The sequence below is a fragment of the Hypanus sabinus genome, chromosome 23 (assembly GCF_030144855.1).
Source record: "Hypanus sabinus isolate sHypSab1 chromosome 23, sHypSab1.hap1, whole genome shotgun sequence".
Lineage (NCBI taxonomy): Eukaryota > Metazoa > Chordata > Chondrichthyes > Myliobatiformes > Dasyatidae > Hypanus > Hypanus sabinus.
This window is the reverse complement of record NC_082728.1, coordinates 61,067,379-61,083,309: the sequence shown is the minus strand read 5'-3', so window position 1 is coordinate 61,083,309 and position 15,931 is coordinate 61,067,379. Positions and strand designations below refer to the sequence as shown.

Genomic DNA, 15,931 nt, shown 5'->3' with positions numbered 1-15,931 from the left:
GAAGGCCCTGGTGAGCAGGATTAAGGGAAAACCAAGGCATTCTATAAGTATGTGAAGAGCAAGAGGATAAGACGTCTGAGAATAGGACCAATCAAGTGCGACAGTGGAAGGATGTGTATGGAGCAGGAGGTACTTAATGAATACTCTGCTTCAATATTCACTACGAAAAAGGATCTTGGCAATTGTAGGGATGACTTGCAGTGGACTGAAAAGCTTGAGCATATAGACATTAAGAAAGATGATGTGCTGGAGCTTTTGGAAAACATCAAGTTGGATAAGTCGCTGGGACCGGATGAGATGTACCCCAGGCTACTGTGGGAGGTGAGGGAGGAGATTGCTGAGCCTCTGGCAATGATCTTTGCATCATCATTGGGACAGGAGAGGTTCTAGAGGATTGGAGGGTTGCAGATGTTGTTCCCTTATTCAAGAAAGGGAGTAGAGATAGCTCAGGAAATATAGGCAAGTGAGTCTTACCTCAGTGGTTGGTAAGTTGATGGAGAAGATCCTGAGAGGCAGGATTTATGAACATTTGGAGAGGTATAATATGCTTAGGAATAGTCAACATGGCTTTGTCAAAGGCAGGTCGTGCCTGATGGGCCTGATTAACTTTTTTGAGGATGTGACTAGGATGTACATTGAAGGTAGAGCAGTAGATGTAGTGTATATAGATTTCAGCAAGGCATTTGATAAGGTACCCTATACCAGGCTTATTGAGAAAGCAAGGAAGCAAGGGATCTAAGGGGACCTTGCTTTGTGGATCCAGAACTGGCTTGTCCACAGAAGGCAAAGAGTGGTTGTAGACAGGTCATATTCTGCATGGAGGCTGGTGACCAGTGGTGTGCCTCAGGGATCTGTTCTGGGACCCTTACTCTGTGATTTTTATAAATGACCTGGATGAGAAAGTGGAGGGGTGGGTTTGTAAATTTGCTAATGACACAATGGTTGGGGGTGTTGTGGATAGTGTGGAGGGCTGTCGGAGGTTACAGTAGGATGTTGATAGGATGCAAAACTGGGCTGAGGAGTGGCAGATGGAATTCAACCCAGATAAGTGTGAGGTGGTTCATTTTGGTAGATGAATTATGTTGACAGAATATAGTATTAATGATATGACTCTTGGCAGTGTGGAGGATCAGTGGGATCTTGAGTTCTGTGTCCATAGGATACTCAAAGCTGCTGTGCAGGTTGACTGGTTAAGGCATATGGTGCACTGGCCTTCATCAATTGTGTGATTGAGTTCAAGAACCAAGAGGTAATGTTGCAACTATATAGGACCCTGGTCAGACCCCACTTGGAGTACTCTGCTCAGTTCTGGTCGCCTCACTAACTATAGAAAGGGTGCAGAGGAGATTTGCAAGGATGTTGCCTGGATTGGGGAGCATGCCTTATGAGAATAGGTTGAGTGAACTCAGCCTTTTCTTGGAGTGACATAGGATAAGAGGTGACCTGATAGAGGTGTATAAAATGATAAGTATTGATCCTATGGATAGTCAAGGCTCTCTCAGGGCTGAAATGGCTAACACGAGAGGGGACAGTTTTAAGGTGCTTGGAAGTAGGTACAGATAGGATCTCGGGGGTAAGTTTTTATTACGTAGAGACAGGTGAGTGCATGGAATGGGCTGCCGGCAGCTGTGGAGGCGGATACAATAGAGCTTTTTAAGAGGCTCCTGGTATAGGTACTGTACATGATGATGAGAAAAATAGGGCTATGGGTAGCCCAAGGTAATTTCTCAGGTAAGGACTTGTTCAACACAGCGCTGTGGGCCGAAGGGCCTGTATTGTGCTGTAGGTTTTCTATGCTTTCTAAGTTTCTACGCCTTTTCATACCCCGTCTTTTAGCTCCTACTTGGCTATCTTGTTACTGTCTAGAGCCATATACCATCCTTGTTTCCTAAACCAACTTTCTTCCTCCTTTTGAAATCCTCCATGACAATAGGATGTTATTTTTGCACTTTCCAAAATCTGTCTCCCAATCTGTTCTTCAGTGACTCTGACTATGGGGGTGGCACACGGGGGGTTTATAGATTACTCCCTATAGTGTGACTATTTTCACCCTCCCCCAACCCCACACTAACTTAGTCACCCAGGGATTCCATAAGACAAAGGAGCAGAAGTCGGCCATTCGGCCCATTGAGTCTGCTCTGCCATTTTATCATAAGTTGATCCATTCTCCAATTTAGTCCCACTCCCTCATCTTCTCACCATAACCTTTGATGCCCTGGCTACTCGGATACCTATCAGTCTCTGCTTTAAATACACCTAATGACTTGGCCTCCACTGCCGCCTGTGGCAACAAATTCCACAGATTCACCACCCTCTGGCTAAAAAAATTTCTTCACATCTCTGTTCTGAGTGGGTGCCCATCAATCCTTAAGTCATGCCCTCTCGTACTAGACACCCCCACCATGGGAAACAACTTTGCTACATCCACTTTGTCCGTGCCTTTCAACATTTGAAATGTTTGAGGTCTTCTAACCTCAGAAGAACCCCTCATTCTTCTAAACTCCAAGGAGTACAGTCCAAGAGCAGTTAAACATTCCTCATATGTTAACCCTCTCATTCCCAGAATCATTCTAGTGAATCTTCTCTGAACCCTCTCCAACGTCAGCACATCCTTTCTTAAATAGGAGCCCGAAACTGCACACAGTACTCCAAGTGAAGTCTTACCAGTGCCTTATAGAGCCTCAACATCACATACCTGCTCTTATTTTCTATACCTCTAGAAATGAATGCCAACATTGCATTCGCCTTCTTCACCACCGACTCAACCTGAAGGTTAACCTTAAGGGTATCCTGCACGAGGACTCCCAAGTCCCTTTGCATCTCAGAACTTTGAATTCTCTCCCCATTTAAATAATAGTCTGCCCGTTTATTTCTTCTACCAAAGTGCATGACCGTACACTTTCTAACATTGTTATTCATTTACCACTTCTTTGCCCATTCCCCCAATCTATCCAAGTCTCTCTGCAGACTCCGTTTCCTCAGCACTAACAGCCCCTCCACCTATCTTTGTATCATCAGCAAACTTAGCCACAAAGTCATCTAGTGCATAATCCAAATCGTTGATATACAACGTAAAAAGAAGCGGCTCCAACACGGACCCCTGTGGAACACCACTGGTAACCAGCAGCCAACCAGAATGGGATCCTTTATTCCCACTCTGTTTCCTGCCAATCAGCCAACACTCTGTCCACTTGTGTAACTTTCCCGTAATTCCATGGGCTCTTATCTTGTTTAGCAGCCTCTTGCGGCACCTTGTCAAAGGCCTTCTGAAAATCCAAATACATAACATCCACTGCATCTCCCTTGTCTAGCCTACTTGTAATTTCCTCAAAAAGTTGCACTTGGTTTGTCAGGCAGGATTTTCCTTTAAGGAAGCCATGCTGACTTCTGCCTAACTTGTCATATGCCTCCAGGTACTTCGTAACTTCATCCTTGACAATCGACTCCAACAACTTCCCAACCACCGATGTCAAGCTACCAGGTCTATAATTTCCTTTTCGCTTTCTTGCCCCCTTCTTAAATAGTGGAGTGACATTTGCAATCTTCCAGTCCTCCGGAACCATGCCAGAATCTATTGACTTTTGAAAGATCATTGTTAATGCCTCCGCAATCTCCACATCCACTTCCTTCAGAACATGAGGGTGCATTCCATCTGGTCCGGGAAATTTATCTACCCTTAGACTATTCAGCTTCCTGAGTACTTTCTCTGTCGTAATTGTGACTGCGCATATTTCTTTTCCCTGACTCGGAGTGTCTGAGTGCTGATGTCTTCCTCAGTGAAGGCTGATGCAAAATACTTGTTCAGTTCCTCTGCTATCTCCTCATCTCCCATTACAGTTTCTCCAGCATCACTTTCTATCGGTCCTATATCTATTGTCACTGTCTTTTACTCTATATACTTGAAAAAGCTTTTAGTATCCTCTTTGATATTATTTGCTAGCTTCCTTTCATAGTTCATCTTTTCCCCTCTTAATGACCTTCTTAGTTTCCTTTTTTAAGTTTTTTAAAAACTTCCCAATCCTGGCTTCCCACTAATTTTTGCTCAACAACAAGCTGTTCTAAAAAGCCATCTTGTGCGAGATCCAGTGCCAATCTGATTTTCCCAATCCACTCGCATGTTAAAATCCCCCACAATTATCATAACACTGCCCTTCTGGCAAGCCTTTTCTATTTCCTGTTGTAATTTGTAGTCCACATCACTGCAGCTGTTAGGAGGCCTGTATATAACTGCCATCAGGGTCCTTTAACCCCTGTGATTTCTTAGCTTAACCCATGAAGATTCTGCACCTCTTATGATTTAATATCATTTCTTACCAATAAAGCCATGTTACCCCCTCTTGCCTACCTGCCTATCCTTCCGATACACCATGTATCCTTGGACGTTCAGCTCCCAGAGACATGCATCCTTTAGCCATGTCTCAGTGATGGCCACAACATCATACCTGCCAATCTGTAGCTGTACGACAAGATCATCCACCTTATTCCTTATGCTACGTGCATTTAAGTATTACTCCTCAAGTCCAGTATTTGGTACTTTTTACTTTGATTGCACTGCAACTCATCCCAATGGCTGCAAATTTGTCCCATCACCTGCCTGTCCTCCCTGACATCTTTACTACTCACTATCTTAGATTTATTTCTGTTTTTCCCTTCCTCTGCTCTATCATTCTGGCTCCCATCCCCCTGCCAAATTAGTTTAAACCCTCCCTAACATCTCTATTAAACCTTCCCGCTAGGATATTGGTCCTCTTCGGGTTCAGGTGTAACCCTTTTTGAACTGGTCATACTTCCCCCAGAAGAGATCCCAATGATCCAAGAATCTGAAGCCCTGCCCCCTGCACCAGTCTCTCAGCCACACATTCATCTGCCTGATCCTACTATTCTTGCCCTCGCTGGCACGTGGCACAGGTAGCCATCCTGAGATTACTACCCTGGAGGTCCTGCTTCTCAGCTTCCTTCCTAACTCCTGGAAATCTCTCTTCAGGACTTTCTCCCTTTTCCTATCTATTTCATTGGTATCAACATGTATCAAGACAGCTGGCTGCTCACCCTCTCCCTTCAGAATATTCTGGACCTGATTTGAGACATCCTGTACCCTGGCACCTGGGAGGCAACACACCATGCAGGTAACTCTATCAGGCTCACAGAATCTCCTGTCTGTTCCCCTGACTATGGAGTCCCCTATGACTACTGCATTCCTCTCTTGCCTCCTTCCCTCCTGCACAACAGTGCCAGAAACTCGGTCACCAAGGCCGTCCCTTTCAGGTCATCCCCTTCAACAGCATCCAAAGTGATGTACTTGTTGCTGAGGGAGGCAGCCACAGGGGTGCTCTCCACTATCTGGGCATTTCCCTCCCCTCTGCTGATAGCCACCCAGTTTTCTGACCCCTGTAGCCGAGGGATGACTACCTCTCTGTAGCTCCTGTCTATCACCTCTTCACTTTCCCCAATAAGCAGTAGGTCATCAAGCTGCAGCTCCAGATCCCTAACACAGTCTCTGAGGTGCAGATGTGGCCATCAGGGAGGCTGGAGGTCTCCCAGGATTCCCACATCTGACACCCTGAACAAAGCACTGACCCTGCAGACTTGCTACCTAATTCTACAGGACTGAAACAAGGAAAGATAGGTCTACTCTCCCACTTACATCGCCAAACATACGAACTTTTTAAACCATTAGCTCGTACTGTTAGCCATGTGAGCCCTGCTGTTCCTCTGTCTGGCTGGGCTGATTCGCCAAGGGGAAAGAGTCGGTGCCTCGCTCTCTCACCTCTTCCCATTACAACCTAAACCCATTGAACCAAAGCCCTGCACTCTGCTGCCACTCACTCCATTGCCCGCTGTATAGGGTGGTCTTAAACTCTCTGCGCTGTCCTGTCTACGTCATGTGCCTGCGCAGTTTCACCCTTGTACTCGAAGTTTTTTTTATAAAACTGCCTTCGAAATTTAGCTCTCACTCTGCCTTTCTTGTCCTGATCCAAAAAACAACTGTTAGAAATCCCCTTCCTTTTTAAACTCTCCATGCTGTCCTGTCTACATCACGTGCCTGCGCAGTCTCACCCTTGTACTCAAAAGTTTTTTTAAAACTGCCTTCCTTCTGAATTTAGCTCTCATGCTACCCTTGTCCCGATCCAAAAAAACATCAATAAATGCCGTGGACCAATACCATTGAGCAAGGGGTCCATGGACCTCGGCTTGGAAACACCTGTAGTAGAAACAACGTCCTCCCTTTCTGCATCATTAGCAGTGCCACTTTTCCCAGCTCCTTTACCTCCCGTCCTCCCCTATTCCTTTTGAAATAGCTTAAACTCCGGAACATTAGCACTCAGTCTTGTGATAGCCAAGTCTCCATAACGGCCAGAACATTGCAGTTTCCTCCACTGACTCATGCTGTTAAGTTCATTACCCTTGTTGCAGATACTTGCATTAAAAATACACACTTCAACCCATTCCACTGACTGCAATTTTGCCCCAACAACTGCTTATCCTTCCTCACAAGCTCTGTGTGCCTGTTCACCAACTGCCCCATCCTCTGACCTATCATCATTTCCACCCTTTTGCCAAACTAGTTTAAAGCCTCCCTAACAGCTCTAGCAAATCTACCCTCAAGGGTATAGGTCACCCTCAAGTTCAGGTGTAACCTGTCCTTTTTGCACAGATCAGAAGAGATGTTAGTGATCCAGAAACGTAACCCTCCCCTCTGCACCAATTCGTCAGCCACATTCATTTGTAAATCATATTCTGGTTCTGACTCACTGGCATGTGGCACAGCCAGCAATCCAGAGGTTACTACCCCTGAGGTCCTACTTTTCAGTTTTCTACCTAGCTGCCTATATTCTCTTTATAGGACCTCATCCATTTTCCTGCCGTACTCCCCTTCCACTTGGACACCCCTTTCTGGACACTTGATTTTTTTCAGAAGATCTCATCCCTTATTCATTGCTTCCTACAAGGCAAAACAAATCAAATGTTTTTATATCGTCAACATACAAAATGCTGGAGGAATTCAGGCTAAGCAGCCTCTATGGAAGAGAGTACAGTCCATGTTTTGGGCCAAAACCCTTCATTAGGACTGTCCTCTGGCATTTAGTGTGTGTTTGGATTTCCAGCACCTGCAGAGTCTCTTGTTTGTGATAATAAATGTAGTGGTAGTTAATGGTGTTATTACAATCTGCTCAGCTAGCGGCTCCCACGTGAGGAGTTCACATTGGGTTATCAGTTGAGTGATGTGCTCTGCACTGCCTCAGTGTTGAACCTGATGTCAGAAGTGGTTGATTGTCATAATATGGAGCAAGTGAAATCCCCAGTAAGAAGACTGTTCTTGTTTGCATATTTATGAAAAATATCCAGAGTACATCGACCTAAACTGCCTCCACTAGTTGCTACTTGTGTGCACCTTGAAGCTGAGCTGAGAACTGCGAGGTAACACCTTCAAGCTACACCCAAAAGATGATGCACTAATCTGTGGGTCACTCGCCTGGGGAAGTGCAGAGAAATTGTCACTCTTGGAGAGGAAAGAAGATTTTGCAGTCCAAATAAATGAAAAAATAAACAACCAGGAAAGTGGAGCAAATATCTGCAGTAGTTACTGGGACAACATGCCATAGAGTAGCTGAACCTCATTGCAAGGTTGGATTCACTAAATGTTCAGTGGCAGAAATATCCAGAGTTGTTCACAAGCCTGGAAGTACTGAAAGAAGATACAATTGAGGCCAGGAATGATGCTCTGTTCCCTAACCACAGCGAGGCGTATACTAGTTCCATTGAACGTAGTCAAAGCTGAACTTGAGAGAATGGAGGTGCTTGACAGTGAATGGGCTTACTAACTGCTGGCATTGTTTCTGCCCTCTGAGCACACATTGGGTATGCTGGGTGAAACAAATTCTTCTCCAAACTAGATGGAAGCTCCTGAATCACAGAAACTCGCAACCTTTATCCCATCACATGGATGTTGTGCCTTCAAGAGACTCCCTCTTGGCATTTCTTCAGCCCCGAACTCTTTCAGATGTGGTTAAACCACATTTTGGAGGAACTGGAAAGAGTAGCCTGCCACATGGACTCATTGTCGGAGCCTCAAGTGAGGAACCTGATGAGTGGAATTTTCCTTGGAGAAGCTAAAACAGGCTGGAATCACCTGAACAAAAAATGTGAATTTACAAAGTTGGAGGTGAAGTTCTTAGGCCCCTATCTGTCCTCAGAAACTGCAACCTGATTCAGACAAACTGGCAGGAGATCAGAACGTGGACCAACCTACGAATATATCAGATGTGCAGTTTGCTTGACATGGTAAGTCAGTCAGGAAAGTCCGTTCCAGATTGGCAGGGAAAACAAAGCCTCTGTGTGACCTCCCCTCTCAGAAATGCTTGGACCTGGGACGCATTCTCATCACTTAAAGTGGAGCTTTGATCTGAACAAACCAACTGGGGTCTCTTCCTTTGGCCTAGGGGAGTGCTCATACAAAACTGCAGTGGTGTATGGAAACTGGTGGCATGTGCAGCAAGAGCACTGGCTCCAACTGAAGAGCGTTACGCTCAAATTGAAAAGCAGACACTGGCTCTCATGTGAACGCTTCAGCTGCTATTTGTTAGGCACTAAATTCCTACTTGAAACAAACCACAAGCCACTTGTCAGCCTCCTCAGCTTGAAACACTTGGATAACTTGCCTCCACATCTATAAAAGATTCAGAATGAGTGTATGTCCCCGGCAACTCTTTCACAACACCAGACACTCTCCCGAGGATGCCATGAGTGGACAGAAGCTGACTCTTCCCTCATGGAAGATGCTAACATCCACTTAGCTCAGGTACCTGAAAGTTTTCCTGCATCGGAGTAAACTGGATGAAATTTGTGCTGAATTGGAAATCAATACGGTGAGCATGGATGACCAGCTGTTACAAAAGGAACTCGTGAACTCAGACCTTACTGGCTTGAAAGAGAGACGCTCACCATTGATAGTGGCTAAAGGCCTCCAGACTCATCATCCCTGCTTTTATGCATGCCAAAATCATCGGTGAAATCCACCTAGAACATCAAAAAATGTCACCAATCTGTGGTGGTCTGTACTGAGAACGCAGCTGGGATATTATGTTAAGCAATGTGAAGCAAGCAGAAAACTGCACCAAAATCTTGCTGAACCCCCTGCCTGCAATTTGCCATGGAAAGTCTGGAAATTGTGCGACAAAGACATCTTTGAGCTGAAAAGGGACGGCTGTCTTACTGTGGGTTACTACTCGTAGAGTGTTCAGATATGTCCAAGCTGTCCTCTACATTCTCAGCACCTGAAAGTGAGGAATTGTATGTAGAATTAAAACCTGATATTTTCAGCTTGGCTAATAATGTTGCAAAGATAACTAATGAACAAAGTGCTTATTGCATGGGAAAGCTGCCAAGGATGTCTATCAACAATCAGTATGTATGTGGTAACACCATCCCCACAGTCCTTGTGGGGCTCACTTGGGTTGCATGTTTTCCCAGGCTCTCTGAGCAGGGACTCTGGTTCAACTGAGCAATGCAAGCTTGCTAATAAACAGCATGTACTTTTAAGTAAACTGACAATTATTCCCTGGGTCTAAACCTGAAGTCCTCTGGTAGAGAGGCAGTTTGACAAAAACTATTCACTCACCATGTGTCAAACAACGGTCCATAATTCAAAACCTTTTACTAGGGACTGAGTTATATCACCAGACAGGCAGTCTACAATACCCACTGGCAAATAGAGGTGGAAAGAGCAGAGCAAATTAAATGTTTTCTACTGAAGGTAAAAGACCCCTACAAAGCACAGCTAACTTGTCACACTGCTTCTCTTGTGAATGGCTGCAGTCCATCAGACCTGGTAATGGGCCAGAGACTGAGAACAAGCCAGACTGTCCATCCTTCCCTTCTCCAACCTCACTTGCCAGACTTGGACAAAGTGAGAAATTTTGAAAGAGCGTGAGAAAACAAAGGACATACATGATCTCAGACACTGAGCAAAATCTTTGTTGCTGCTCAGAAGTGGTGAGGCTCTTTGTGTTTCAGACCAATTCACCAAAGGAACAATAATCTGGCAGCATGCACCACGATTGTTTCTGGTCAGATCATGAGGTAAAATCAGGCGAAACAAGCATATGCTCTTTTGTCTTCAAAGTCCACAAAAGGTGGATAAAGAAATAGTGGCCCTGATCCTTGTGATGGCTGACCTGACGTGGATCCACCTCTTCAAGAATCTCCATCTGCTCCAAGACTTACAGCAGCCTATACCAGATCGGGTCATACATCTCTTAAGGTGCAATCTGCTTGAAAGGAGAACAAATTCGTATAAGTAAATGAAAGGAAGGATAGTAAGCAGTGTAGTAATTGGGATTTATCCTACTTGCTTTATGGAGGTAAACTGGCAACATGAATGGTTGAATTTAATATTTAGCTTGTTTAAATTATGCTTTTACAAATTCTTTTCCTGATGTAGCAAGAGGGGCCAGAAGGGTTCAGTTTTAAAATGATATTTCCTCTGAGCTGAGGGACTAAGTGTACCACATGCAAGGAATTTGTCATTTTAGGGGCTGTCTGTGTATAATGGTCTTTCGTGAAGAATTTAAAAGATAATACATTTATGGGAAGTTTTTTTTGTTGCAAGCAGGGTGTTGCAGCCTCCAGGTGGTGGATCCAGTATCTCATTCGGGGTGGAGGAAAATGTCAAACCAGTGCATTCCCGTCCAAGCAAAACTGCATCCAATATCTTTGGGCCACCATTGGAAAATCAACCTGTGGCTAGGAGAAGCAACCCACCAGGTGAGTGCATTGTTTGGTACTCAGAATAGTAAATATACCGGGAGATGCCTATGCCTTATAATCTCACCTTAAGCACTGAGGTCTTTTGAAACTAGTCTGAGTTGGACAACTTCACTCCAAACTGTACCTGTGCTTGTTTTGGCTTGTGCTTAGTGGTGGCCTGTAAGTAAAGTTTCTGTAGCATGTCATTTGGTAAGTGAATGGATTGTGTTCAGCAAGCAGTCATTCTGTTTAATCCTAATATCTTCTAACAGGTGATACAGATGAGTAAGGGTAAGAATAGTTACCCATGCAAGAATAGTTTGCATTCAAAGTTCTGTAACCTTGTATTGATTTATTATGGCACAGAGGAGTTTGCCATTTGTCCCATTAAAACTGATGCCTGCTTTCTGAAGCAGTACAGTCAATCACATTTATAATTACAGCACCAGGAATCTTGCCGGTGATTGCTGACGAAGCAATTGCACTACCATGCTATCGTCGTCTTGCAGGTGAATGTCAGTGTTTGAAGTCTTGGGCACATGTATATTAAGGTACTTAAGACTTTTGCACAGTACTGTATATTGGTTAAAATGGGAAGATAGTTGGGAAACTTGTATTAGCTCAGTAGTATTAAGTGTTATTTGGTAACTGGAAAGACATGATATACAGAAGTTAAAGTTAAGATAAAGTTCAGAAGTCTTGGGCACCCTAGCAATATATATGTGCTTATACTTATACTTTATTAAGAACACAATTTTCATTCAATATCAAAGTACATTTATTGAAGTTTGCATAGAGCATGCAACCTTGAGATTTGTCTTTCTGCACACAGCTGCAAAACAAAGAAATGTCATTGTTGTGGTGGGAGATTTTAATTTCCCAATGTTGATTGGCTTTTTCCTAGAGCAAGGGGTTTAGATGGGGTGGCGTTCGTTAGGGTGCTCAGGAAGGTTTCCTTACACAATATGTAGATAAGGCTGTACCTGATCTGGTACCGGGAAATGAACCTGGTCAGGTGTCTGCTCTCTATGGGAGAGCATTTTGGAGATAGTGATCATAATTCTATCTCCTTGCCATAGCATTGGAGAGGAATTGGACAAACAAGTTAGGAAAGCGTTTAATTGGAGTAAGGGGAAATATGAGGCTATCAGGCAGGAACTTGGAAGCATAAATTGGCAACAGATGTTCTCAGGGAAATGTACAGCAGAAATGTGGCAAATGTTCAGGAGATATTTGCGTAGTGTTCTGCATAGGTACATTCCAATGAGACGGAAAAGATGGTAGGGTACAGGAACCATGGTGTACAAAGACTGAAAATACAGTCAAGAAAAGAAAAGCTTATGAAAGGTTCAAAAAAAAAAGGTAATGATAGAAGTCTAGAAAATTATAAATCTAGCAGGAAAGAACTTAAGAATGAAATTATGAGAGCCAGAAGCACCCATGAGAAGGCCTTGTTGAGCAGGATTATGGAAAACCTCAAGGCATTCTACAAGTATGTGAAGAGCAAGAGGATAAGATGTGAGAGAATAGGACCAATCAAGTGTGTATGTAACTGGAGGGGATAGCAGAGGTACTTAATGAATACTTTGCTTCTGTACTCACTGTGGAAAAGGACCTTGGTGATTGTAGGGATGACTTGCAGCAGACCGAAAAGCTTGAGCATGTGGACATTAAGAAAGAGGATGTGCTGGAGCTTTTGGAAAGCATCAAGTTGGATAAGTCTCTGGGACTGGATGAGATGTACCCTAGGCTACTGAGAGGCGAGGGAGGAGATTGCTGAGCCTCCGGCAATGATCTTTGCATCATCAGTGGGGACAGGAGGGGTTCCAGAGGATTGGAGGGTTGTGGATTCAAGAAAGGGAGTAGAGATAGTCCAGGGAATTATAGACCAGTGAGTCTTACTTCAGTGGTAAGATGAAGATCCTGAGAGGCAGTATTTATGAACATTTAGAGAGGTATAATGATTAGGAATAGTCAGCATGGCTTTGTCAAAGACAGGTCGTGCCTTACGAGCCTGATTGAATTTTCTGAGGATGTGACTAAACACATTGAAGGTAGAGCAGTAGATGTAGTGTACATAGATTTCAGAAAGGCATTTGATAAGGTAACCCATGCAAGGCTTATTGAGAAAGTAAGGAGGCATGGGATCCCAGGGGACCTTGCTTTGTGGATCCAGAATTGGCTTGCCCACAGAAGGCAAAAGTGTGGTTATAGACGGGTCATATTCTGCATGGAGGTTGGTGACCAGTGGTGTGCCTCGGTGATCTGTTCTGGGACCCATTTGTGATTTTTTTTTTAAATAAATGACCTGGATGAGAAAGTAGAGGGATGGGTTAGTAAGTTTGCTGATGGCACAAAAGTTGGTGTTGTAGATCGTGTGAAGGGCTATCAGAGGTTAGAGCAGGACATCGATAGGATGCAAAACTGGGCTGAGAAGTGGCTGATGGAGTTCAGTTAAGTGTGAGGTGGTTCATTCTGGTAGGTCAATTATGATGGCAGAATATATGATGGTAAGACTCTCGGCAGTGTGGAGGATCAGAGGGATCTTGGGGTCCATGTTCGTAGGACACTTAAAGCTACTACGCAGGTTGACTATGGTTAAGGCATACAGTGTATTGGCCTTCATCAATTGTGCGGCTGAATTTAGGAGCCGAGAGGTAGTGTTACAGCTATATAGGACCCTGGTCAGACTCCACTTGGGAGTTCTGTGATCAGTTCTGGTCACCTCACTACAGGAAGGATGTGGAAAACACAGAAAGGGTGCAGAGGAGATTTTACAAGGATGTTGCCTGGATTGGGGAGCATGCCTTACAAGAACAGGTTGAGTGAACTTGGCCTTTTCTCTATGGAGTGGTGGAGGATGAGAGGTGACCTGATAGAGGTATAAGATGATAGGCATTGATCGTTTGGATAGTCAGAGGTTTTTTCCCCCGAGGCTGAAATGGCTAACATGAGAGGGGACAGTTTTAAGGTGCTTGGAAGTAGGTACAGGGGAGATATCGGGGTAAGTTTTTTTTATGCGGAGTGGTTAGTGCGTGGAATGGGCTACTGCCGGCTGTGGAGGAGGATACAATAGGGTTTTTTAAGAGACTCTTGGTATAGGTACATGGAGCTTAGAAAAATAAAGGGCTGTGGGTAACCTGGGTAACTTTGGTACATCCTTGGCACAGCATTGTGGGCCGAAGGGCCTACATTGTGCTGTAGGTTTTCAATGTTTCTAAACATTATAGAACCAGTTTTTTTGAAAAACACACAAGACCATCAAATACGTAGGGGAGGAAAAAGAACAAATGATGCAAACGACAAAGTGCAAATAAATAACACAAACATTAACATCAAACCGCATAATCCTCAAAAGTGAGTCTACGTCCGTGAGCCGTCAAGCTGATTGAAACTGGTCCTGCAGCTGATGGCTGCAACAGCCACTGAGTGAGCTTGTTCAGGCCACAGCTGCAGATCGAGTTCGGTGCCAGAGCGCCTTGATCAAGTATCGTTAAACACGAGGGCATTGAGCCTGAAACTGCAGCCGTGAGTCCACGTCCCATGGTATTATAGGAAAGATACTGGCGTGGATAGGATTTGTCTCCTGCCAGTCAGCCAAGAGTGGGAATAAAGGGGACCTTTTCTGGTTGGCTGCTGGTGACTAATAGTGTTTTACAGGGTTTGGTCAGACCACAGTGAGCAAAATGGCTCCTTATAGAAACACTTAAAGCACACAATCTTGAACTTGGCAGAATTGAAATGTTTTGGCCTATTGATTTTGCAAGCTCATGATTAAGATACAGCGAGGAGTAGGCTGCTCAAGCCACACCACCCACCAACCCCCAATTTAATCCTAGCCTCATCACAGGACAATTTACAAAGACCAATTACCCTACCAACCGATAAGCCTTTGCACTGTGGGGGGAAACCGGAGCATCTGGGGGATCCCCATGCAGTCACAGGGAGAACAGACAAATGCCTTACAGGTAGCAGCAGGAATGAACTCAGTCACTGGCACTGTAAAGTGTTGTGTTAACCACTATACTATCATGCATTGTGCATTTTGGTATCTATGTCAATTAATTGCTCCTTAATTTCATTCTAGTTGAGCATCTGCAAGTTGTGTTCCAATTTTGACTTTAATGATGAATGACGAGCCCCAAACTTTCACTGCAACTGTACTTTATCTGCCAATTGAAGTAACTTTTCATAATGATGTTTAAAATGCTGGAGGAACTCAGCAGGTCAGGCAGCATCTACAGAAATGTTTCAAGCCAAGTCAGGTTGGTGTTTCAGGCCAAGACCCTTCATCAGGACTGATCATTATTCATGACCTCTGCCATGATGCTGCTGTTTGTTTGTGCACCTGACCTTTTTATAATAAAGTTTAAAATACAAATCAGTCATCAAATTGAATGGTGGAACAGGCTTCTGACCTGAAACTGCTGAATGGCCTCTGTTTCTGTTACCCTGTGTTTCTCGGATATTTTGGGTGCATGAAAAGCTATCATTGTAAATGTGCACATTAAAGATTTGGCTATATTAATGGTGGGCTTCAAACAATGCCACTATTTGTATATGTGTTTCCTGCCAGCAGATTAGTAGTGCTGCTAAAGCTAATCATGGGCTAAGCCTAGAGGACTAGTTTTAAGCAGGGTGGTGCCCAAGCTAAACATTTCCTTCTCTGATCTTGTGATTAACCAACCTTTAAGCATGTACTTTGTTTTTTCGATAGATGGTACTCAGCAATGTGAAATCTGAAGGTTTCTGAAGTATTAAGTTTGAAGTTTGAAAGTTATTTATTTTCCTAGGTGGAAAAAGTAGTGGTATCTTTGGGGCAGCTGCCACTGAAGCACCTGATCTAAAGCAACGGAGAAATCCTCCTGGTGGCAAGACAAGTGGCATCTTTGACACTGTGAAAACACCTCCCAAAACTCTGGTAAACAAGCGTGATATCACTTGACAAGTTTTGAGATGTGTAACTTTTGCTGCAGGGTACCTTAAAGTGCATACTGGGTTGAAGTTGTCTTGGGGCAATTGTACAATTCTTGACTTTTTACTGAGCCATTTGTCAGGAGTTTTAATCTAATGCAATAGCAGGGGGACTAGTGTAGTCCTGTGATCTTCACTGTAATTTACTCTGCTGGTAACAGAATTCTCATCTTCCCTGAATACTGCAAATTCAGTAAGTTGCCATTTCTGA

At 44.1% G+C, this 15,931-nt stretch overlaps 1 protein-coding gene across 4 annotated transcripts in view; it reads left to right on the top strand.

The window, feature by feature from the left end:
• Positions 1 to 15,931, top strand: part of jpt1b (Jupiter microtubule associated homolog 1b) — an 80,456-nt gene that overhangs the window by 20,901 nt on the left and 43,624 nt on the right. For 3 of the 4 annotated variants that reach the window (XM_059948983.1, XM_059948981.1, XM_059948984.1), the window contains exons 2-3: positions 10,610 to 10,764; positions 15,540 to 15,667. In XM_059948983.1, coding sequence (XP_059804966.1) covers positions 10,610 to 10,764; positions 15,540 to 15,667 — 283 coding nt within the window. The remainder of the gene's footprint in view (positions 1 to 10,609; positions 10,765 to 15,539; positions 15,668 to 15,931) is intronic. The other variant, XM_059948982.1, reaches the window with a different exon arrangement.